General features: G+C 35.9%; 3 protein-coding genes across 3 annotated transcripts; 2 read left to right on the forward strand and 1 right to left on the reverse strand.

The window, feature by feature from the left end:
- Window positions 1-5,798: 5,798 nt before the first annotated feature.
- Window positions 5,799-7,323, reverse strand: LOC122011402 (peroxidase 1-like). The gene is made up of 5 exons (XM_042567791.1): window positions 7,069-7,323; window positions 6,819-7,007; window positions 6,573-6,735; window positions 6,389-6,491; window positions 5,799-6,289 (listed from the first exon to the last, which is right to left on the reverse strand). Exons 1-5 carry the CDS (start codon window positions 7,294-7,296, stop codon window positions 5,983-5,985), a joined length of 990 nt encoding a protein of 329 aa, XP_042423725.1. The 5' UTR covers window positions 7,297-7,323; the 3' UTR covers window positions 5,799-5,982.
- A 3,033-nt stretch (window positions 7,324-10,356) lies between these two features.
- Window positions 10,357-10,959, forward strand: LOC122010693 (protein NDR1-like). Its single transcript, XM_042567196.1, has one exon. The coding sequence runs from the start codon at window positions 10,357-10,359 to the stop codon at window positions 10,957-10,959; it is 603 nt and encodes a 200-aa protein (XP_042423130.1).
- Window positions 10,960-12,416: 1,457 nt separating this feature from the next.
- On the forward strand, window positions 12,417-24,642 carry LOC122008506 (homeobox-DDT domain protein RLT3-like). The gene is made up of 19 exons (XM_042564253.1): window positions 12,417-12,738; window positions 13,617-13,711; window positions 13,814-13,969; window positions 14,091-14,351; window positions 16,075-16,136; window positions 16,730-16,972; window positions 17,060-17,110; window positions 17,291-17,501; window positions 17,586-17,686; window positions 18,355-18,441; window positions 18,536-18,667; window positions 21,055-21,195; window positions 21,628-21,750; window positions 21,833-22,291; window positions 22,600-22,995; window positions 23,077-23,688; window positions 23,774-23,878; window positions 23,955-24,180; window positions 24,259-24,642. The coding sequence occupies exons 2-19, from the start codon at window positions 13,621-13,623 to the stop codon at window positions 24,282-24,284; spliced, it is 3,483 nt and encodes a 1,160-aa protein (XP_042420187.1). The 5' UTR covers window positions 12,417-12,738; window positions 13,617-13,620; the 3' UTR covers window positions 24,285-24,642.
- Window positions 24,643-25,134: the final 492 nt, after the last annotated feature.

The following is a 25,134-nucleotide window of genomic DNA, read 5'->3' on the forward strand; positions in this document are numbered from 1 at the left end:
AACCGAAGAGACGAGGGATGAGAGGAGCATACTTGAGTCGCCGGTTGCCGATCGCCGAGAACGGGAGAGGACATGAGGTTGTCGTAAAAGAGATAAAAGAGAATTATCATAATTGACCGGATCAAATCATCAAATCAAATCAAATTAATTTTAGGATTATTCTAATAATTCTGTTATAATTATTAGAATAATTCTCAGAATAATTTTTAGAATTATTCTATTATTTATTAATTGGTTAATTGACCGAGTACTTGTTTAAACTCTATATATTGTATTGTCTTGAGGGCAAGTATCAATAAACAATAAGATTAATTATTACTCTCCTATTTTATCTTTTTTCTATTCTTCTTTTAACATGATATCAGAGCCATGATCCTTCGTTCCTTCTCTTTCTCTTAATTCTCCCACCATAACCGTGTCTGTCTCCTTTCACCGCTTACATTATCACGTTTTTATTTCCATTCTCTTATTATTATTATTTTCTTTTAATTAATCGTTTCTTTCCTCTCTCCCTCACAAATCCTCTTCCCTTCCTTTTCTGTCGCCGCCCAAGACAAAAGAGGAGTTTCTTTTTTTTTATGAAACCGCAAAACAAGACGACAAAAGGGCTTCTCCTTTTGTGCTACCGCCGTTGTCCACTGAACGTCGGTCAAACCTCGATGTCGACAACAAGTGGTAGCTCAAGCCAAGGCTTCTATTTCCTCCAAGGGAAGTTTCTCCAGGCGAAAGGCCCCCTTTCCGGCGATCCAGTCTCTCTACAAGATAAGTTATTTTACTTTAGATGTCAAATACTCAACATTATCAAGGAGGCCAAAAATAAAATTCAGTCTGATGGCAAATTTGTCGCATCATTGGTCATACTGGAAATCTATGTACTAAAAGACTTGATTGCTCTCGGGTAAAATGTCAAATTTGTCACATCATTGATCATCCGGGAAATTTATGCCCTAAAAGATTTGCCTCAAATTTCATTGGTGGTTCTATAGCCTCAAGACAACTGTCTATTTCACAAGCATATCCTAAAGCTCTCTCATCTGTGCCTACTTGTGGTAAAACCCCAGAGTTTTCATCTACTGATTGATATATTGACACTGAAGTAACTCATCATGTCACATCGGATTATAATATCCTTACAGACTTAATGTCATATTATGGCTCAGATACGGTTCAAGTAGGTGATGGCTCAGGTTTACAAATTGCTAATATTGGAAACACATATATTCATTTATCTAATCAAACTTTTCACATGCGCAATGTCTTTCATGTTCCATCTATCACTAAAAATTTACTTCGACCCGTCAGTTTTGTCTTGATAACAATGTCATTTTTGAGTTTTATCATAATCATTATTTTATAAAAGATAAAGGAACAAATGCTATTGTGTTTCATGGGAGAATAAAAAATGGCCTCTTCAAAGTTCTTCAATAAAAGCTTTTGTTGGTGAACACACAAATAAACCAGCTTGGCATGCTCGACTTGGTCATCCTTCTCTTCATATTGTCCAGTCAATCATCAATAGGTATGGTTTACCTACTTCCATTACCTCCTCTCCATCTCATTCATGTAGGGCTTGCATGGAATCTAAAAGTCATAAGCTACCTTTCTATTCATCCGATTATATTTCTAATTTCCCACTTGAATTAATTCATTCTGATGTTTGAGGCCCTGCACCTGTTTTATCTAACCAAGGTTTCCAATATTATGTTACATTTATTGATCATTTTAGTAAATATACTTGGCTCTATCCTATCAAAAGAAAATCTGATTTATTGGATATATTCTGTAAATTTCAAAATCAAGTTGAACGATATTTTAATCGTAAAATACTTTCTTTTTATTCTGATTGGGGAGGTGAATATCAAGCTCTCCATCGTCATCTTGTCTCTTGTGGAATTGTTCATCGAGTCTCTTGTCTTCACACTCCAAAATAAAATGGCTCTACTGAGAGAAAACATAGACACATAGTCAAAACTGCCTTAGCTCTTCTTCATCATGCATCAGTTCCACGTAAATTTTGGGATGAAGCTGTTACCACTGCTATATATCTCATAAATCGACTCCCTACTCCATTGCTCAATCATAAATGTCCTTTTGAAACACTTTATAATCAAATTCCTAATTACACTTTCCTTCGAATTTTTGGTTGCGCATATTATCCATGGTTACGCCCCTATTCTAAACACAAACTTGACTCTCGTTCACTACAATGTGTTTTACTTGGTTACAACAATTTGCACAATGATTATCGTTGCTTACATATACCAACAGGTCGAATTTATATTTCACGACATGTTACTTTTAATGAGCCTCTATTCCCTTTTTCAGTATCTTCTTCGATCTCTCCTCGAGATACAGGTGTCACCTTCTTAATACTACCTAATATTGTCAGAAATGATGGCATCCTAGGTCTTGCTCCGCTCTCTAATAACTCCCCTATACCATCAGAATCACCTCAGGATGTTACTCCAATCTTGGAAGCCTCGCCGGTCGAAGATAATATGCTCTCTAGTTCTGGATCCTCGGATAATGCAAATCCGTCATCTACATCACCATGTCAGCCTACTTCCTCATCACCATCAACAAGTGATTCAGATGATAATGCTCCTCGTCGCATGCTTCCCATTAGTGATATTTATGAACGTTGCCCACCAAATGCGACTCGATATCCTCTTCTACGGGCTCTAGTGGTTTCTTCAAAATATATTGAACCAACTTGTTTTACGCAAGCAAACAAGGATCCAAATTGGTGTAGTGCAATGACTACAGAATTTGATGCACTTCTTCGCAATGGAACATGGAGTCTAGTTCCACGCACTTCCTCAATGAATGTTGTGGGCTCTAAATGAGTATTTCGTCTTAAGTATCGAGCTGATGGCTCTCTTGAACGACACAAAGCTCGACTTGTAGCCAAAGATTTTAGTCAGCAACCAGGTATTGACTTCAATAACACTTTTAGTCCAGTCATTAAGATTACATATGTCAGACTATTATTATCGATAGCTGTTAGTTCCAATTGGCTTGTACGCCAATTGGACATCTTAAATGCGTTTCTCCATGGTCATCTTGAGGAAATTGTAGTTATGGAGCAACCACTTGGGTTCATTCATCCACAATTTCCATCTCATGTTTGCCAACTTAAGAAATCCTTATATGGTCTTCGACAAGCTCCTCGTGCATGGTTTCATCGACTATCCAATTGGTTACAAGCTCAAGGATTTTCTGGATCAAAGACTGACTTGTCTCTATTTCACAAATATAATGATGGGTCCATGATATTTTTTCTTATTTATGTGGATGACATCCTGATAACCGGTAATGATCACAAGGGCATTATAACTTTATTAAGTCTTCTCAATCAAGAATTTCCTACCTGAGATTTGGGCATTGCTCGTTTTTTTCTAGGTATTGAGCTTATTCCACATGAGGATATCTTCTCTCTCAGAGCAAATACATTACTGGACTTCTTCAAAGAGCCAAAATGGATGGAGCATGTCCGGTCTCTACACCAATTGCTATAAACAACTATCCATCTTCATCCTCTCCTATTCTGTCTGATCCACAGATTTATCGAAGCATTGTTGGAGCCTTATAATATGTCACGGTCACACGTCCTGATATTACTTTTGCAGTAAATAATGCTTGTCAATTCATGCATGCTCTAACTGAACAAAATTAGGATAATATAAAAAGAATACTTCGCTATCTCAAATGTACTATTCTACATGGTCTTCTTTTATATTGTTAATCGTCTCGAGATTTACATGCCTATAGTGATGCGGATTGGGCAAGTTCTCCTGAAGATAGAAGCTCTACTAGTGGATATGCAATATTTCTTGGACGAAATCTTATCTCATGGAATTCGAAGAAGCAGCCTACGGTATCTCGTTCAAGTATTGAGGCAGAATATAAAGCTATAGCAAATACAATGTCTGAAATTATTTGGCTTCAATCACTTCTCTCTGAACTTCATCTTGCATCAAATATTGCACCAAAAATTTGGTGCGACAATATTGGAGCAACATATCTCACAGTAAATTCAATCTTTCATGCTCGTACAAAACATGTGGAGATTGGTTTTCATTTTGTTCGTGAACGTATGACAACTCAACAATTATCCGTCTCTTATATCAATGCTGAGAATCAAATTGCTGATATCTTTACTAAGCCATTATCCAGACGACGTTTCAACAAGTTAGCAAGCAAACTCAACGTCAAAGATCTCCCGTTAAGTTTGTCGGGGGGTAAAAGAGATAAAAGAGAATTACCAGAATTGATCGGATCAAATCATCAAATCAAATCAAATTAGTTTTAGGATTATTCTAATAATTCTGTTATAATTATTAGAATAATTCTCATAATAATTTTTAAAATTATTCTGTTATTTAATAAGTGGTTAATTGACCGAGTACTTGTTTAAACTCTATATATTGTATTGTCTTGAGGACAAGTATCAATAAACAATAAGATTAATTAATACTTTCCTATTTTATATTCTTTCTATTCTTCTTTTAACATGCCGGACGCAGAGCTGCTGGACGCAAAGAGGAGAGGATCGCCGAGAGAAAGCCGAAAGTTCGTGCGGAGAGGAGAGGGAGGTCGCGTGCCCTTATTCTAATCGAGGTTACCGACGAAAATATAATTCCGTCGGTAATTCCCGACAAAATTATAATTCTATCGGTATTTTCTGACGGAATTAGAATTCTGTCGGTAGATACCGACGGACTTTCTGTCTGTAACAGTGGCAGATCCAGACAAAAAAGGAAGAGGGTGCTCAAAGAAGGGAACTAGAGCTTGTCTTCCTTCTCGCTGCCCCTCAGACTGCAGTATACTGGTGGAATTTTCCAAGAGCAAGGGGGTGCTCAAGCACACCCCCACTCCCCCTAGATCTGCCACTAGTCGGTAAGCTATTCAGCCTAAACCCGTTTATCCTGAACCCGTAAACCAAAGGCAACTACTGACGGAATAAGAATTCCGTCGATAATCTCCTAAACCCTTTAACCTAGAATTTCTAAACCCATTTACCAAAGTGTCAATTTGCCGACTAAAAAATCATTTCTGTCGGAGAATACCGACGGAATTGAAATATGTCGATAATTACTGATTTAATTTTATTCAGTTGGGGAGCGTTATTTGCAATATTTTTTTTTAGTGTTATATTTACAGTTAAGCGTTAACTAATCTCTACAAAGACCTCAACTACGTAGAAATGGATGACAAAAAAAATTTAAAATAATCTTTCTATTATAATCAATATAAAAAAACAAATTAACTAGCTAGAAAGATATTCGGTATAATACATACATTTGAAATTTAAAGAAAATTGATGAGAAAGTATCGAATGAGTTGTTATGCTGAAACCTTGATTAGTCTTCTTTGACGAACATCAAATCTTTAAAGTTTTAGTAACGCCAAAGTTTTAGATCATCTTTTAGAGTTAGTTTTCTCGCTGATATTTTGTCTGTGTTGGAATCTCATCTGAATGTGATAGAACAGTTGCGTGTAAAATAGGAATAAGTAAGGTAGTTAAGTGGTTAAATGTTATTTCATGCATCCGAGCCAAAATATTATTATTATTATTATTATTATTATTTATTATTATTATTATTTTTTATTTTTGAATTGTAGCTCGAATACTTGAAAATGAGATAATGACGGAGGGTAAAATGAGAATAGCATGTGTCTTTTGGCAAGAAGAAAACTTAAGTGTGCCTTTTGGACATCCAGAAACCTTCGGAGAGCCACCTTTGAAAAGTTGTCGTGTATAAAAACAAGTCTATCTTATAATCAACAAACGAAAAGATTGAAAATTCTTGTAATTTATTAACTGAACAAAATCACTGGCATTAAATGCCAGTTATTAATTCTGGACAATAATACAATCTTAACATTAAGAACACATCAACAAACAATCTTTTGATTTATCAGTACAAATCTAATCTTTTAATTCGATCTTAATTAAACACAAGCATCCTTCTTAGTGTTCTAGTTGATAACGGAACACTTCTTCCTGACCTCCCCACTAGTGAGCACGCCAATATCCCCCATCTTGATCATGGAGCTCGCAAAATCTTCGAAAAAGTCGGACTCCGATGCCCCGGCATGGCTCAACACATAGTCCCTAGTGACACTATTTTCAAGCAAGACCTCGTCGGAGTGAAATACCCCACGCCTCTTCGTCACTAGCTTGTAGTAGCTCGTATCGAATGTCCTAAAGCTCCCGGGGTCCATCTCCACGAATGTGGTTGGATCGTTGGGCTTGCAAATACTCCTCAACTTAGCGAGGTAGTGCCTACATAGATATACATATATCATGAGTTGAAGCATTAGCTCAAATAGTTAGGACAGGACAAACATGGCTCGCTCAATATCGATGAAGGAGCTAGCACACCTTTCGAGAGTTGGGTCATCATCGTTAGGGGTGGCCTTGCCCGTGTAGTTATAGAGCCGATCGTTGAAGGAGAAACAGTGGGAGATTCCGATCGTGTGTCCTCCTACAAATTCAACAAAACATTTACTATAAATCCATATCCTTTTCGATGTTCTAAAGTTGCAAGTTCCTCCTTCATACAAACCTGACAAAACAACAAGATCCTTGACGCTAAGTCCTTTGGAGGCGAACATGGAGATCAAAGTGGAGATGTTCGCGGTCGGAGGAGGCAACTGGATGGTCTCATTCGCTATAGACACCAGCCCATCCTTCCTCCCTGTAGCCACAGGCCACGTTGGTCCATTGCTCTGTTTTCATCGAGACAAAAAAAAAAAAAAGTCAATTTTTTTTTTGCAAAATTAAAAATAAAAAGAATATATTTTCTTTTTACCAAAACGACTGCATCCCTCGCCACGAGAGCGAGTATATCTGCACAAGAGACGACGTAAGGGCATTCCCTCTCCAGTCGAGCTTTGACTCTGTCGATGAAGCCAAAGCCTCTGAGCGTGAGGTTTGGCTTCGCATCCTTCTCGGCCACGTTCCTCTTGGTGGAGTTGAGCAGAATCGAGCCGTCGCATCCCTGATCGAAAAGTGGAATCAGAAAAACGATCATCTTTTGCAGGGTGGAATCAGAAACGTACCCTGACGAAGCAGTCATGGAAGTGCAGCCTGAGGAGGGCCGCCGCCAGGCTCGGAGCCAGCCGCAGGGCCCTGGTCACCTCCTCACGCACAATGGCCTCCACGTTGGGGCATGAAGTGCTGTAGTAGCCAACGCTCAGCCCTCCCTGCGCCGCCTCTGAGCCAACTGACCACACCAGAACAGCCAGAGCCAGAGAGGCCAACAAGGCCATGGAACCTGCTGCAGCCATCTGTTGCTCAGAAATCTGAAAAGTGTTCTTTGATTGATCGGTGAAGAAGCCATGGAGGACTTGGGGCCTCTTTTATACACGGCTCGATCCATTGGCAAGGGTTGACATGGATTAAAGTATTCAGCATGACTCTGCATGCATGAGTTGGAGAGATCGATCAGAACAGTTATTGAGGAACATGGAAGGGAGTTGAAGTGTGCTATATCTTATAATATATTACTTGATGATGTAGAATCTCTTGTGCTTGTGCATGTGGCAAGTATAGCAATTGGATGGCTCATTGATTTTGAGGGAGGAATTCATGGCTTTGTTGAGGGTTTACTTGCATTAGAATCTTTGTGGGGTTGGATTGGCATGGCATTTCCACAGCTGTTTCATTCGTTCGTAATACGGAACGAAGTTTATTGTAACCCAAAGTCTTGCGTGTGAGGCTCGAAGAGCTAGGGTATAAGGATAAAGACCGAAAAGATTTAAAAACTTTTAGCTTAAGCAAAGGAGAAAGGGGGAGCCTTGTGCCCCTTATGCTCATTCAAAGCAACAAAACTAAGACAAGCACTCCAATTAGCGCGAAAGTCACCGAACTATGTCTAGCTCGAGCCCGTAAGAGTCAACCCCAAGTCTACCTCCCTAATTAAGGCAGTGCTTACTAAGGTTGCAACTACCCCATGTGAGCTCAATTGAATTGAATTGTATTCATCTCGGGAGTGCTTACTTAGAGTTAACGCGGTCGGAAGACTTCTAATATGTCTGCAAAACACACATTCCGTGTGACATACGCAACTCCATATTAAAGAAGCTAAAACAGTTTAGAGTTTGTGATACTGAAATTTTCATGTATTTCAGCTCTGAAAACAAAAAATATGAGTCGAGATGGATCAGGCAATGCATGAACTTAACTAATCTGATGTGACATGTCGATGCATTACAAAATGAGCTAAATTAGGTTAGATCATTAGATACCTAAAGAGCTTAAAGACAGAAGAGGAGATCAAACAGAAAGATACAAGCATGTTCTTGTCTGGTTACTGATAAATGATTGTGTTAAAGAAGCTAAAATATTTAGAAGTGGTATCTCTTGGTGTACCTAATAACTGCAACACTAAAATATTAATCAAGATAATGGTTCGATAAGCCTTCAGTGTATTACTGCTAAGCAGCTGTTATCGACTTAACCGAGCAATTATACAAGAATGAAAGTTTTTTGTTGCTAGTGTTTGACAGTTTATAAGCCTTTTTTTTTTGAGACAGAGAGTTAGAAGAAAATTAATTTAGACTGGCACAACTAGTTTTCCACATTTTCTTTAGTTTTAAGCTTCAAGAACATGAAACATAGAGAAAAGTTTAGGTGTTGATGATGCCAAATCTCTTTTTTCCATCCGCAAGTAGATCCCTATTTTTCGTGCTTAAGGTATGCTTTGATGGGATTATAAATGTATTCGATGGCATTGAATGAAGTTGGAGAAGATTTTAGAATCATTGCAAGAATTCATTGCCCCAAAACCATTAACTTATAGGTCTTGTGCTTTTATTCGGTCTCTTTTGTTACAGCAACACAAGATCACAAAATGCACACTATGTTGAAGCTTATTTTTAGATCTTTACAGCCTTCAAATGCACAAGAGTTTATCAACGGAAATTCATTACTCTAGTTGTCAACATGTAAAACCACACCGCAAGAGTTTATTTCAAACTTACGTGATAATCAAACCTAGTAGGCCAATCATTATGCAATACATTGCCAAATCCAACATGCATCAAATAGGAATTAACAAAGGATTTGTAAGAAGAAGAGATTATATTGATCGATTCAATCACTTCTTTTTTCAGAAAAGTTGACGAAAAGCAAGAACAGCTGTGATGAAATCCCGCCTAAATCTTCTTCTATTGTAATCAAAGTTTCTTCTAGGCCACTGTCTCTTCGATTAAAAATCGCTCGCTTGCATGTGTTGCAAGCTTAAACTACCAAAGCCAAAGGCATTTCTATTGTTTGTGGCCATGTGAGTGCATGGCTTGGTGCCTCTGAATTCAACTTTCATGGCTTTAAAAAAGATGATAATGTTTTGAACCGTTTGTTGAAGAATTAGTTCTTCTTCATCATGTGCTTCGAGTTGTATATATATTGATGCGGAGTTTAAGTTGACAAGCCTTTTAATTTAGTATTGGTTATGATCATGTGATCCAACTTTGCATTTGGATTAGTTATCGATAATATATTTCTGTGTTTTTCGATATATTATTTCTCAATCCATTGTTGTGTTAAAATTAAAGTATGATCCATTTGAGTTTTGTGGTTGAAATAAGAAAAATGGAGGCGGCCTTTATATTAATGTTCTTGATCATCAGCAGGTTGAACTGGACCATAAATGGGCCTTTCTTAGGGGCCGGGCTAGCTCAACAAAATTTGCCACATGATACTCTTTTGGACTTGTTTATGTATTTTTTGATTAGATATTATTTTTAAAAATACTTTAATATTGATAGTATTAACTTTTTACTAAAATTATTAAAAATAAGTTAAATATGGAAAAATTCCCTAAACACAAAATCTACATTAAATTTTACATCAATTAACCTTAGGAAATGGAATTCATTTTTTAAATATTAAAATATTATTTAATTTAAGAAAAAAAATAAAAAGAATGAATTGGATAATGAAAAATAGATATTACTTAGATAAAGAGAAAAAATAATTAAAAATAAGTAGAAGAGAAAAAAAGAAATAATAAAAATAATAAAAAATAATAAAATTTTTAGGATAGTTCATACTGTTTATATATTAAAAAAATAATAATTTAAATTTAATAAAATAAATAATTTATTTTAAAATTTAAGGATGTTATAGATAAATTGACGGAGTCAAGAGTAAGGCCATGAATGATATTCTTTTCCGCTTTAAATTTCTATTTTATCCAATCCACGCCTCGAATTTAAACTAAGCTCAGTACTCATTGACGGAGTCAACAGTGAGGCCTATAGAAAGCGCAAAAAAGTTAAAAGCGCACGTGTCCTCGGTTATACTAATACGATATTTGTTTCCGAACAGGATAGTGGGGAGTGAAGATGTCGGGAAACCAGTACCTTTGTCGCTGCTTCCTCCTCTGCTTCTTCCTCGTCGCGCTGCTCGCCGTCTCGTTGTACCTCACCTACCGCCCCATCGCCCCTCGCTACTACGTCGCCGCCTTCGTCCTCAACTCCTCCGCCGCCTCCTTCGGGCTCTCTGTCGACAACCAGAACAAGAAGCTCGGGATCTACCACGACGATCTCGCCCTCGCCCTCTCCTTCCCTTCCGCTTCCCCCAATTTCTCCTCCTCCGCCGTCGTCCCGGGCTTCTACCAGGGCCACAAGAAGACCGCCACTAAGACTGGCTCCTTCGCCGGAGGACGCGGGTGGGCGCCTCCCGCCAACCGCTCGGAGGTGCTACGGGTGGATCTGCGGACGGAGGTCCGGTTCCAGGCGATGGCCTGGCGGACCCGGCGCCGCGCGGTCAGCGTCGGAGCGGAGGTCGAGGTCGGTGCGAACGGTACGATGACCGCGGAGGACTGGATCCGACTACGGTCCGGTGCTCCGCGAGCCGGCTTCCGCCGCGGGGGTACTGGCGGGACTCCGCTTTTCTGGTCGATCTTGGCCGTTGCTTTTTGCGGATTCGCTGTTATCGTTTTCTGATTCGGATTTGACGGTATCGATTTGACAACTAGTTTTTTATATTAATATTACTGCATTAATGCTCTGTAAATTTTCTTGTATTTTGAGAGATGAAAATTTTTAAATATGCATAAAACATATTAACGAGTTAAATCGAGTTAATTTGTTTTTTGGAGTTCAAGTTTATTTGAAATATAATCGAGTTAAATCAAGTTTAAATTGTCAAGTTATTTAAATTGTAATTTAAGTTTAACTTGATTTCTTTTATTTATTTAAATATAATAGGACTTTTAAATTTAAAATTTTTATATTTTTAAATTTATTTAATTAGTTATTGAATTTGATAATTTAAATTTATTTTTTTATTTTGATTGTTTTTTACTTATTTGCTTGTTGATAAAAGTTTATTAATGAACCTGCTTTATAGACTCGAATAGTCCACAATTTATGTTCACGAACGAGCACATATGTTTTTAAATTTATTTATTTAGTTTAGTAGATTGTTTAAGTTTATTTATTTAATAAACTTTAGGTGTATTGTATTAAACACACATAAATAAACTTATATCAAATTAAACTTTACTATGAATATTTGATTTATTTACCAGTCTAATTATATTTTGAATTTATTAGGTATGTAATTATTATTTTAAAAAATTTAGAAAAAAGTTTGAGGTAACATTAGAAGTCATTATCCGAAGTTATTAATTATTTTTTGAAAAAATCAAATATAAAAATTAACAAAATAAATTGCTACTGAAAAAGGAAGAAGATTGTGGAAAACTAATTTTTTTTTTTAAAGAAAAAAGAAGTAGAAGAATGTTCAAAAATATGATTCAAAATATATTTTATTAAAAAAATTGATGAAATTGAGATAATTTAAATTGCTTAGGTATTAAGTATTAACTAAAACTTTTGGATGTATTTAAAAAGGTTTAGGATAAAAAAAAATTAAAAGTGCCTTGGTGTCTTATGGGTGCATATTTTGAAAATACTATTATAAGTAGTTTTGATTAAAATTATTTAATATACTTAAAATTACTAAATAGTTATAGTAAACATTATTTTAATATTAATTAATTAAAATTGATTAAATATTTTTAAAAAAAATTTAGTAAAAAAAAAAAAGTGAAGTAGTTAGACTGTTACCTAAAATAGTTAACTAAAATGATTTAAAATAGCGATTAAAATTACTATAACAATATTGGACAAAGATATTTTTAAAATATGAAATCGCTAATAATGAAATTAAAGGAGGTTCTTTAATTTTCACCTAAACTATATCTTTGATAATTATGAGTTAATTATTATATTATGTTGCTAATCCACACAAATAGCATAATTAATTCACATTGAATATGTTTTAGCGTTTATCTCAGTAAAATATTTCGAAGCTATAAAGCTATCAAAATGCAGTTGTGGGTGTATTTTCTAAAACGAATAATTCTGTGTGGCAAATGGAAAATTCCCCTAAATATCCCAACAAAAAAATCGCCTGGAGGAGCGAAGCGAAAGATAGGGTTGTAGTAGGGTTTTGGGCGTTGAAAAGGGCGCAAGAGATGAGATGGCTGCTATGGACGAACCGGATCGTCGCCTCCATTTATCAACCTCAACCTTCCTCCTGTGAATTCTCCACCATAAACCCTAAGCATCGCCACGCAATCCTCACTCAACCACACTGAGACGCTCAATTCCGTAGTCCCGTCAATTGTTATCTGCATGCGCTCGTTGCCGCCGGAACACTCGGATTCTGCCACTTCGACGGAGCTCTATTAGCCCCGCCGCTCCTTCCTTTACCAGGTAGGTTTGTTTGATTCTTAATAGTTTTTTTTCCCTCTCTCTCTTGGTGTCCGAGTGTTCGGTACTTCGACTTGGTTTTTCAGTTACTTCGGCGAGTGTTTGAGCCGGTGTTCTGTTGCACTAGGAAATTGGAAAAAGTAGTGGTTTCATTGTTCGGTTCTGGATTCCGTCTTTTGTGAATATTCTAGATGACTTGCAGTGGAAGAGTGGATAAAGAATTATCAAGAGATAATCTTGGTTGGACGAGTCACCCACGGGCTTCCTCGAGTTTTTCTACTTATGATTTTGTCCATGGTTTCTCAAGAAATGGCTAAGATTTTAAAAAATGTTTTTTGTTTTGGTTTCTGAATCAGGTAATTCAAAATTGTCCCTGGTTATGTTCTTTTTGTAATTAATAAGTCTATAATTAAAACTGTAGTCAAGTTTAGTCAATTTATAAATTGTCTCTCTTTTTTTTTCCTGGAAATTTTATTTTGTTTTTAGCAATTCTTTTTCTTGTTGATCGAGTGTTCAAGCGTTTTTGAGTGGTTTCACAAGTATTGAACTGGTGTTCTGTTATGTTCGGGAATTAAAATTGATGTGTTTTTTTACTCGGTGTTGGATGATGTTATTTGCAAATACTAGAGGATTTTTGGAGAGTGCATAAAGAATCATCAAGAGGCAATAATACTTATGTGGGTTCATGGACGTTATCAAGCTTCTCTCTAGTTCTGCTTTTGTCCATGGTTGCTTGAGAGATGACTAATCGTCCAAAGAGAAATAACATTTGTTTTTTCTATTTGGTTTTTAACTGTTCAAGTACACAATTGGAGAAGAAATACATCAGGTACTTTCGATAGCTGGTTTATAATTTTGGTTCCTCTATGGTACACTTCTAGGCTGATGGACATTGATGGTGCTGATGAACATAAGGACAATGGAACAAAGAAGAAGACTGCAGTCCAATTACAGTCATTGGAGACTTTTTATGCAGGTTCTATTTCTAAAACTTAATGAAGTTATTGCATTCATATTCCATTAGCAAGGAACCAAGCCCTGGACAACATTTGTTATTGAAAATATTCTCTTTATGCAGAGGAGAAATATCCCAAGCAAAACAAAGTGGAAGAATATGCGTCCATACTGGATTTGACACATAAACAAGTTCGTATATGGTTTGCTGAGAGGAGAAGAAAAGAAAGAAGGGTTTTTGGTGCTTCAAATGCTTCTATAAGGAGCTTCCTCAATGCAGGTAATTCTCAAGCTTCTAAGTCCAACCCTAATTACTGTGGTCATTTAAGAGCTTTAACGTCGCCTGAATGCCACTAGTTTTTTTAAATAGCCACAACAAGACTGAGCAAGAGAACTTGCAGGTTGTAGGGGAATGGCTGGCACCACTTCTAGACATGCCAATAAAAGCAAAATTGTGACTCAGAAAGGTAGATATAAGACATTAGAGCAGCTTGAGGGGAGCCATCTTGATGAAAGAAAAGGCCATGCTGAAAAAAAATACTTTGCTGATCTACAAACATTGTTCTCTAAGGATTATATTTTAAAGAAAATTTACCGTAAAGATGGTCCTGCCCTTGGAAAAGAGTTTGATCCTCCTGGAAATGTGTTTGGCCACTGCACAGGTATGACTTGGACTGTTCTTAAATTCTTTTCATGCTTATATACTTCATTTTACAAAAGAAGTGGGCCAGTAATGATACTTATCTGTAGTAGCATTACTAGGTGCATGTAACTAAAGAAGTGGAAAATTACCAAGGAACTATTATTTTTTTAGGTAAGAAAATGAAGCAGTATTTTGCCTTGTTTTGTTATACAAACTTCCGTCATTGAAGAAGAGATTACCTCATAACAGGGGTAATGCAGAAAAGGAATCATTTACTTGTTAGTCAATTTGAAGTTCCAATTGCATTTAAATGTTTGGCTGTCCAGTTGGAGTGCCATCAAATATGTTTTAAATTTCTTTTTTGCTAGTTTTACTGACATTGCACACTCAGGCCTTTATAATAAAGCATCTCAAAAATGTTCATTTGTTTGTTATGTTGAATGTAAAGGGCAGCCCGGTGGACGAAGCTCCCGTCATGTGGTGTCCCAGGGAAGGATCCATTGTATGCAGTCTTATCCTGCTTTTTGCAAGAGGCTGTTTCCATGATTCGAACCCGTGACCTTTTGGTCACATGGCAACAACTTTACCGTTACGCCAAGGCTCCCCTTCTTATGTTGAATGTAAAGAAGATTTTAAAAAACTGGAATCTTCCATAAGCTTAGTTCTTTAGCTATTGATTACCTAATAAATTTAATGTTATGTTGGAGCACTAGCGAGAGATTTGTTCATTATGCCAACAATAATAGTTAAACAAACTATCCTGGAAAGTTAGGACTTGTATTAGGAGCCATTTAGACCAGTCTAGTTCACTTGCCTCAAGTAAGAGGGAGTATTGGCAATATGAAAAAAACAAGATTGTACTTTTCCTAATGGTTTAAGTTTGATAGTTAGTAGATTTTACTACTATTTAGTAGCTATTCTAAGGTGGCAGAGGCAACTAATACTTGATGCTATATTAGCAGATAAGACCCATATTATAAAGTCAGTAATACATATCCTTTAAAAGGGAAGTGACTAGTGAGTAATATTGATATCTCATCTCATTGAACGCCTATATCCTAACTATTTTGGGGCAGCTACATGATCTTTTTGCTCCTTGAACTCTGTCAAAACTCTATGCTATCTATATCCTTATAATATTCAAATTAATTAAATTCTTTTACTATTACATTGGCTATTTTCTTTTTGTCCTCTCATTACCTCTTACTCCCATTCTAATAGATTCAACTCTTCTAATTATTAAATCTCTTGGATATCTTTGAACATGCCCATACCATCTTTTAACCTATTTTCTTTTATCATCTATTTTTTTTTATGAATTCTCTTATCATCTATTGGAGCTATGCCTAATTGCTCTTACTTTTTAATTTTAGCAACTCTACACATCCACCTTAGTGTTTTCCTCTTTTAACCTATTTTCTCTTATCATTTATTGGGCCTACATCTAATTGCTCTTAGATATTGATTTTTTTTTCTTTTCTAGTAACTCCACACATCCTTATTAGCATTATCATCTACGGAATATTTTTTTTTTCTGTAATGATACAGAACCTATGTTTCTAGGATTTATCATACAGACAAAAATAATTTAATAAAATCAATTGATGATTATCTTGGCCTAGTTAGGGAATGCATTATTACATTTGTTGAATATACGTCTATGTTTAGTTAAAATTTGCATAGAGATTTTATGAAATTTTGGATATGTTCTTACATATTTTCATCTTATTTGGACTTGGTAGATTTTCACAAGCTTCAGTACTCTCACTCTCATGGAAATCGTCGGATGCCCAAAAGGAGTAAGGTACTTACAATTTCCTTGAAGTGGACAATTAACTTTGACATAACAAATATCAACATGATTTGATTAACCGGGATGCCACTAAGTAATTGCAGTATTCTTCAAGCTTCCACATGGGGTTTTGCCACATAAACTTAGTTGTTCTTACAGCTTATGTGATTTTGTTTACTTCCAATATGTCAATGTTCTATTTTGGCTATGTTTTGTTAGTGATTGTCCAGATTTAAATATCTCAACAAGTCCATTTACTGATCATGGGAGAAACTAAATATCTGATCTTATTCATCATATGTATCGGTGTTAGTTTCAACAATTTGGGTTGGCTACATGAATATTGTCCCTCCATTAAATCCTATGTAAGACTATATTACTAGTAATATTCAGGTCAATTATATCACTTTTATTACTTTAAGGATAGTTTTCTTTCGTCTCCATATATCCATTACAACTTACGTTATTTAGTTAGCTTGTACATCAAACATCAATCTTAACATTCTCATCTTTTCTATATCAATTTTTGTATGTGTTGTTGTCTCTTATCTAACACACACATATATTCTTTTACCAATTATCATTTTGAAAACAAAATATTGCAGTCATTGGTGTCTTCTATGCTCACCTCTAAAGCTTCCAATGAAAGCAACCCTTTTGCAACAAAGTATGGCATGGGCAAGGGTCTTATGACTGTATGGCGTGCAACACAACCCAATGGCCAAAAGCTTCCTGATGGTGCGAATTGCACAGCGAGTGGTAATTGGATGAGCTTAAGATCAAATGATTCTCACAAGACTACTTTCTCTTTTGTTTCAAGACAGCCTCAGCAGAGAAGATCATGCATGGTACATTTCTACAAAGGTGGATTTGCTAATGAACTGCATCTAATCTTTTCCTGAAATATATTTGTTTTTTTTAAAAAAATATTTCAGAGGCATAGTTATCAGAAGAAGTCACAAGATAAGAGAAACCAAGTAAGAAAGGTACCTTGCTTTGATCTCATGCCTCTATATAACATAAATATATTTGTAAAATTTTTAAATTAACTTCACCACATAAGTACTGTCTACATATAAGTTTTCCCTATCAAGTAGCTTGTGATTCTCCTACACATTTCTTGTTCTGTTACTTGCATTTTCTTATGTTTGTTTGTCAAAATTCAGGTAGCATCTCAAAATGTGGTAAATGCGAAAGAAACTAATTTAAAGGGCTGCAAACTTTCACTTGATGAATCCTCAGAACAACCAAGTGAGCTAATGGCATTGATCGATGATGAGGAGTTAGAACTTGAGGAGCTACAGGTAGGACCTAACCCATTGAGGTGTACTGCACATCTTGCTTCAAATGGAAGACATGGTTGTCCCCTTTGCAAAGGTTCATTTTCTTCTCTAAGCTACTCTTAAATGGATCAGTTTTATATGCCAATACATGTCATAACTTCATACTTGCATCATATAGATTTACTGGCTAGGTTTCCTCCACAAATTGTAAAAATGAAGCAACTCTTTCAGATACGCCCATGGGATTCTTCTCCTGGACTTGTTAAGAAACTTTTCAAGGTAAATGCCTTTTGTTACTATGTTCTATGGAACTTATACATGACAAATTGGTTTTAGGCTTGTGTATCACACTATATTGCTCTGCATTTATAGATGGACATGGACTGGTGGTTATTGTTTTCATTGCATATTCTCATATCCTATTTTAAAATTGTTATTACAATTTTATATGTTTAATTTTTGCAATTTGTATTCTGCAATTATTTTCTTTGGAGTGTAGTGGCAGGTTTTTTGCCACTATCAACCATGGTGCCCTGTGCTCTGTAATAGGCAACAATCCACTGCTTTCTATCTAGAATGTTGCTCTTTTTATTGTGGATTGAAATTTCTATTTTATATTGTTATGCAAATGTATAGTTGTCATTCAAATGAGATTCTATGGTTGCATCTGCAAGAATGTTGGAGAAACATTCTTATTCTCACAAGTCATTGGTAGCCATGATAATCAAAGCTTCATATTCTCTTGAATATTAGTGGATTGGATATGGGAACTTATGCATGGTAGGTAGTAAGGCAGTGGGTTTCCAAAGCTTCATATTCTCTTGAATATTAGTGGATAGGATATGGGGACCTTTGCAGTGTAGTTAGTAGTGGGTTTCACTCGTGCACACAATTTTCCATCTCAAACTGTTGGAAATATAATTTTGTTTTTTGTTCTGCCTGGACAGGTTTTGCAATTTATTTGTGGTCAGTCAGGAATTACTGAAGTATGCCCCTTTACTATTGACGAGTTTGCCCAGGCATTTCATGACAAGGTCCTATTCTGAATGTGGTTCATTTTGTAATGCATAAGTTTTTATGATTTTGTGTACTAGTTGATATTTAGATACTATCATCATGTGATTCCAGGACTCTTTGTTGTTGGGAAAAATTCATGTGGCACTTATCAAGCTGCTTATGCTTGATGCTGAAAAGGAGATAAACTCTGGATCTCTACCTCGAGCATCTAATGTTAGCAGGTTTTTGGTGTTTTTGAACTTTGTAAGTCACTAATCTGTCACACATAATGTACTTGACTGTTTTTTATTTGTTTCATATTTATGCCTGTATTTTTTTTCTAATAATTATAGCCTCAAATAAAATATACATTTGAAATGGTAACAAGTTACTAACTGTCAAAATTACTGTTAGTCTGCTTAGGTGCTAGATTGAATTTTTTTTAACTTCATTGTATTAGGTCTAGTATAGCCTCAACTTTAAAACATATCTGTAACGTGTCATATATTTTTGAAATGATAACAAGTAACTAACCAGAATAAAATCTCTATCAGTGAGCTTAGATGGTCGTGCTAGGTTTTCTTACATCATTGTTTTTCCAACTGTTTCTGAATTTATTTTCCTTAGTGTCAAACCAATGAGCTGTCCGAGAGCTTATGGTTGATGGAGGGTGGACTGTGGGGTACATATTTGTTAGGTAGACTCTACAAATCCTGATTTACCTTGGAGCCTCTTTAGTTTTGCATGAAACTTGTTCTGCCTCTTATTTTTCTTGAAGTGTGTTTCTTGATGTACTAACATTGCCACAATTTGATCTAGTGTCACAAGCACCAGTGACTACGTGGGCCCATCTTCCCATTTCTTGCTCAATTTCTCTTGTACTTTCACCACTTCATCATTCTGTTTATACATATTGCTGGTTGTTGGCCTTCCTGGTGTTGCAAGATGATATGATTCTATCTCAGATTTCTTATCTGACCATGGCAATGAGCAGTGTACCATATATACCACCTATTACATGGCTAAGCATTTGATTTTGAGACTAAAAATACAACAATCCAGGGCAGATAATGTGGTGCAAAAATACATGATATACTTGTGCCAGCAGGGGATCATGCTAATGCCATACCTTGAAACATTGCAATGGTCATGGTTAAGCCCCTGTGCAGGTGGAGAGGTGTACGAAGGTCCCTGTGAAGGCTCATTGGTGTAGGTGTCTGCTGGGACAGCAGTGGCAAATAGAAAAAAGGACAGATAGATTGAGATGTGAACCAAGGTTTAAAATCTGGACACATGCCGAGGTTTGTGTCCTAGATTGGAATGATACGGTGTTGGTATCTTATCGTGCCGTGCCGATCGGTATTTTTTTATTTATATATAATAATTATAAGATAAATATGTATAATTTAAAAATAAGTTATATATTGATTTTATATAAGTTATCCTTTATTGAACAACTTAATATTGTTAGAAAAATAATTAAATATAGTTTTTTTTTAAAGAAAATTGATCTATCAATAACTCGAATTAAAATTGACACATCATAATATGTTACCATACTAATACCAAAAGAAGTGAATTTGTTCCTATAATATTCTGCTTAGGTAAACTCTATAGTTCTCAATGTCTATATTAAATAATTATAATTATATAAATTAATATAAAGATGCTATTTAATATATAATAATTATATAAATTAACTATTTATTTATTTATTTAATTATTAATTTAAATAATATATTTAAAATAGTAAAAAATATCAGAATAGCAATTAAACATTAAAATGGTAAAAAAATAAAATAATAATTTTTTTAATCAGAATATAAATCTGATTTTTTAGATTTTTTTAGAATTTTAAAATAAAATTTAAAACAGTAAAAAAATTCAGAATATCAATTAATAGAATTTATTATTTTTTTAATAATTAAAAAAAAATTATATATTTTATTGGGATAATTTAATTAGAGTTTATAAAAGTCTCTTCGAAATATCACACTTAAGTTGGGAATGGTTTGAATTAATTTAATCATAGTTTTAATTTTCTTGGAATAGGAGCATCGAGTACGTCCCACGACGCCTCCGACCCACCTTCTGTCGTGCGATGTGCTTGCATGCGATGCACATGATGATGCACGCAAAATTGTCGTGTGTACTGTGTCGGTTTCGCTCCCATGTCGGAACTGGAACGGTAAAACCTATCTGTGCCGCTGGGAATGGTATTTCAATTACTGATGTGAATATTTTTAATTTTGACTTTTGGTTGGGTCTAGTTTGGATTTAGGTTGAGCGAAAATATCTTGTTCAATTTTATTCAATTTGATATTTGATTTGTTGACTTGGCTTGATGTGTTAACTGAAAAATATCCATTCTGGCATATTTATTTAAGTTTTAACAGTCAATAACTATATTTGTTGACATTTCAAAACAACATGCTACATTAGTTGTTTGTTGAAGTCGTGGTTGTATCTGTTAAAATTTACAAGATCAAATTTTAGTTGTATTTATCAATTTATCCTGATTTAGAGGTTGTGCATTACTGTGCTAGTCAATTTTGAACTGTTTTGGTATAATGGAACTTTTGTGAATGTCGGATAACATTGCTGTTTCATGCACTAAATTTTTCAACAATATTTGTGGGTTTTCCATGCAGATGAGAGAAGAAGGATTTGATATTAAGCATTGGACACAATATCTTAATTCTCTTACTTGGGTTGAAATACTTAGACAAGTTCTAATTGCAGCTGGTTTTGGTTCAAGACAGAATATGGCACGGAGAGCAAATTATAGCAAGGTATGATAAGCACCATATTTTATTTCTGTCTGAATCTTGGTGTTTCAAACTGTATGAACTTTCTGAGCAAATTTGACCTACATTCTACTTTTGCTTTTCTCGACAGATTATACTTATTAATTGAATTTCTATCTCATAATTTTACAATTCTTTCTTTCAAAATCTGTCCAGGATTTTTTTTGTTTCTGGCAAGTGCTTCTAATCCTTTTTCACACTGCAGACTGTCAATTTAAAAGTTGTGATGTATAAGTTCTCAATTTTTTTTTATTGTAGAATTGAATGACCTTGCTGCCAATGCTTTGGCCTTGTATAAAGTTAAATGATGGATACGATCCATGTCACATCAAATTGTTGCAATTTACAACTTCTTACTGTTGTTATATTCTACTTGTACAATGAGTTTTGTATCTTAACTTGTTTGTTTGTTTTCAGGAAAGGAATCAAATGGAGAAGTATGGTCTCAGTGAACGCACATTGAAAGGTGAATTGTTTAGTTTATTATCAAAGCAAGGAAGTGTCGGACTCAAAATATCTGATATGGCCAGAACTTCTCAGGTATTGCTTATTAGATTCCATCAACTTTGATCCTTCAAATCCTTGGATAATGAATAGTCACAGTGACATTCTTAAATCTTAGATTGTGGACCTTGGTCTCTCCCATACTACTGAGGAAGTAGAACAACTAGTATATTCAACTCTTTCAAGTGACATAACATTGTTTGAAAAGATAGCACCCTCTGCATTTCGTCTTCGAGTTGATCCACATATTAAAGGGAGGATTGATTCTGAATCAGACACTGATGATTCAGGAAGTGTTGATGACGAGTCTGATAAGGTTAGCACAAGTTGTAGTAGTGATGATTCTGAGGTGGATTTGGCAATTAGGGACCGTTTGATTGTAAAGTACAAAACTCGTCATAAAAAATCAAGCAGGAAGTTAGCTGAATACACTGAGATTGATGAAAGCTATTCTGGGGAAGCATGGATGCAAGGGCTTATGGAAGGTGAATACTCCAATTTAACTATTGAAGAGAAGCTCGATGCTTTGGTTGCTCTTGTTGATCTTGTTGGTGCTTGTCCCAGCGTTAGAATGGAGGTAATTATGAAACTTTAGTTGTATCTCTGGTGAATAATGTATGATACTTGTGAGTTTGATATTACTTATGCTTATTCTTGAGTCAGATTTCTATTTTGTCCCATTTGTATGCTTCATTACTATTCTAATGATTTATATTTAAACTTTTATATTCTATTTCTATGACCAATGTTTTTGATTATAATAGAACTTACTATGTTTTACTGAAACAGCTTAAACTTCAAATTAATCTTTTGTTCTTTGTAATCTTGTTTGTTCTCTTTGCCGATGATTAAGATGAACTAATTTACTTCATTGCTATATGTTAGGAACATGTTAGAACCTCAACACTTGTCACTGGCATACGGTATCATGGATCAGGTGCAAAAATCAAGAGAAAAATGTGTAGCCGACAATCAGTAACAATGCTAGAGGCTGATACTCCACTTTGCTCTATGTCATTGAACATAACAACTGCCGATAATGTGGACACTGCTATCAACAGGAGAGGATGCCAGTTAAGTTCTTCAGGGTCCAACAGCTCTAAAGTCAAGGAAGCCTGTAACAATGTGCATCCGATGCAATCTATACTTTTAGGGTCTGATCGTCGGTACAATAACTATTGGCTTTTCCTTGGCCTATGTAGTGTACATGAGCCTGGCCATCGGAGAGTATATTTTGAGTCTTCAGAAGATGGTCATTGGGAGGTCATCGATACTGCACAGGTTTTTAATGTTCTCCATATATTCAATACTTATATTTCATTCTCCGTATTGATGATTATTGCTTCTTTACCTTGATTACAGGCCTTGCAAGCTCTGTTATCTATCTTAGATCGCAGAGGTATTCGCGAAGCTCGTTTGCTTGCTTCTTTAGAGAAGAGAAAATCATCTCTTTATCAAGCAATGAATGAGTATACGGTTGATTCTGTTGGAAGCAGACAGATAAATATATTGCCAGAGTTGGATGCTACTAGTACAGATGGATCGTCTCCAACTTCGGACGTCGATCATGTTCTACTTCCTGCTGAGTCAAATGGTTTATCAGTTGGTTCTGGCGCTATAGATCTTGAAATTGGCAAGACTAATGATGAAAAAAAGCAAAAGTGTGACCGATTGCGATTGTATGATAAATGGGTTTGGGATTCCTTCTACTCGACTCTGAATGCCACAAGGTATGGTAAGAGATCATATATGGAATCACTTATTCACTGTGAGAGTTGTAATGATTTATTCTGGAGAGATGAAAAACATTGCAAGATTTGCCACACTACCTTCGAGATAGACTTTGACCTCGAAGAAAGGTATGCAATACATAGAGCAACTTGTAGGGAGCCAGATGATGTCGGTGACTTTCCGCAGCACAAAGTTTTACCTTCACAGTTGCAAGTGCTCAAGGCTTCAATTCATGCAATAGAGGTGGTGGCCTATTCAGTCTTTGTTAATTATAACTTTTGTTAATTTATCTCTCTTTACATGCTGTAATGTTTTCTTTCTACTTTAGGTAAGCATGCCAGAAGCAGCATTAGCAAGTACATGGAGGGCATCAACTCAGAAGCTTTGGGTCAAGCGGCTTCAACGAGCATCATCACTGCCAGAACTTTTGCAGGTTAGCTTAGCTTAACTTTTCTACTCGTTGAATCCAAATACTTGCAGTATGAGGAATATTTATTGCATTTCGACAGGTTCTCACTGATTTTGTTAGTGCCATGGTTGAGGAGTGGCTGTGTGAATGTGCCACCGCCTCTAGTCCTAATGTAGATGTAGATGATCTCTTAGTACACTTCCAGACTATGCCGCAAACCATTTCTGCCGTTGCACTTTGGATTGTCAAGTTGGATGCTCTAATTGCTCCAAGACTAGAAGTCATTTATGCTGAAAGAAGTAAAGCACTTGTATCCCAACCGAAAAGTATGTATGTGATAACCAGAGCTTACATTTTGCTCGTCTTACTGCTTCTGCATTTAATTAAGCATCACCTTATTTCAGGAAGACGGACGTGTACTAACCGTTGAGACCATATTTTCTTTTAACACTTTACCTCAAGGAGATCGAAGGAATCAGAAATGAGATTTAAGGGAAACTTATCGACGAACTGAAACTGAGATCATTTGTTCATTACTCATTCATATTCAAGTTTCTCCTTTTGTTTTTGTTCAGTGTTTTTGTGCCAATGTGATGATCGATCCTCGACGACAACAGTTAGAAGCTGCGTTGGCATTTTTTTTTTTTTTGTTGTTGTTGGAAGAGGCCTTTTGGTTGGTTTTTCCTGGAATAAATGGTTGGCCTGTCACCTTATGGAAAGGGATGCTTCTTGTGCTCATTTTGTAAATTATTTTACTTCAACTTTAATCAATCTTCTTTACTGTCTCATCTCCTGGTTCAGTCAACATTCTTCTGTTTTCCCTCCAAAATTATTAGTCAAATGCTGACTTTTGTTTGTCTTTAGAACCTTTCATGTTTCTCTATAACAAATGAAGCCATTAGTTGCTGGTCAACGTTGACCAATCGAAACCCATCTTTTGAGATTTTTATACTTTGCATTTATCACACGGTTGCCCACCACACCTCTATTTTCCACGTGTCTAATAGGCCGTCATATGTGACGTTCTCCAGTCTCTTACGTGGAAGCAGGGGACGACTACTTGAACCAATCGGGAAGATGCAAACATTGCCACGTCATTGATGACCGGATTCCGGTCCGTCTTGATTAGCGTCGGAGATGGCCTCTGATCTGTCGACAGTCAGCGGGCGCTACCGGTCCGTCCGATGGGTGACCGCACGCGTGCCAGGTGGGAGCCAGCTGGACGCGCATGCGCGTTGTGCCAGGAGGTGCCCATACAGTCACGCGCGCCACGTGACAAG

The sequence above is a fragment of the Zingiber officinale genome, chromosome 8A (assembly GCF_018446385.1).
Source record: "Zingiber officinale cultivar Zhangliang chromosome 8A, Zo_v1.1, whole genome shotgun sequence".
Lineage (NCBI taxonomy): Eukaryota > Viridiplantae > Streptophyta > Magnoliopsida > Zingiberales > Zingiberaceae > Zingiber > Zingiber officinale.

Bases quoted from the DNA above. Each gene is read 5' to 3' on its own strand.
- LOC122011402 (XM_042567791.1), bottom strand. From the start codon at position 7,296: ATGGCTGCAGCAGGTTCCATGGCCTTGTTGGCCTCTCTGGCTCTGGCT. The intron at 7,008-7,068 runs GTACGTTTCTGA...CTTTTCGATCAG, and splicing joins TCCATGACTGCTTCGTCAGG to GGATGCGACGGCTCGATTCT. The intron at 6,290-6,388 runs GTGTGCTAGCTC...ATATCTATGTAG, and splicing joins GATGACCCAACTCTCGAAAG to GCACTACCTCGCTAAGTTGA.
- LOC122010693 (XM_042567196.1), top strand. From the start codon at position 10,357: ATGTCGGGAAACCAGTACCTTTGTCGCTGCTTCCTCCTCTGCTTCTTC.
- LOC122008506 (XM_042564253.1), top strand. From the start codon at position 13,621: ATGGACATTGATGGTGCTGATGAACATAAGGACAATGGAACAAAGAAG. The intron at 18,442-18,535 runs GTCCTATTCTGA...ATGTGATTCCAG, and splicing joins CCCAGGCATTTCATGACAAG to GACTCTTTGTTGTTGGGAAA. The intron at 22,292-22,599 runs GTAATTATGAAA...GCTATATGTTAG, and splicing joins GTCCCAGCGTTAGAATGGAG to GAACATGTTAGAACCTCAAC.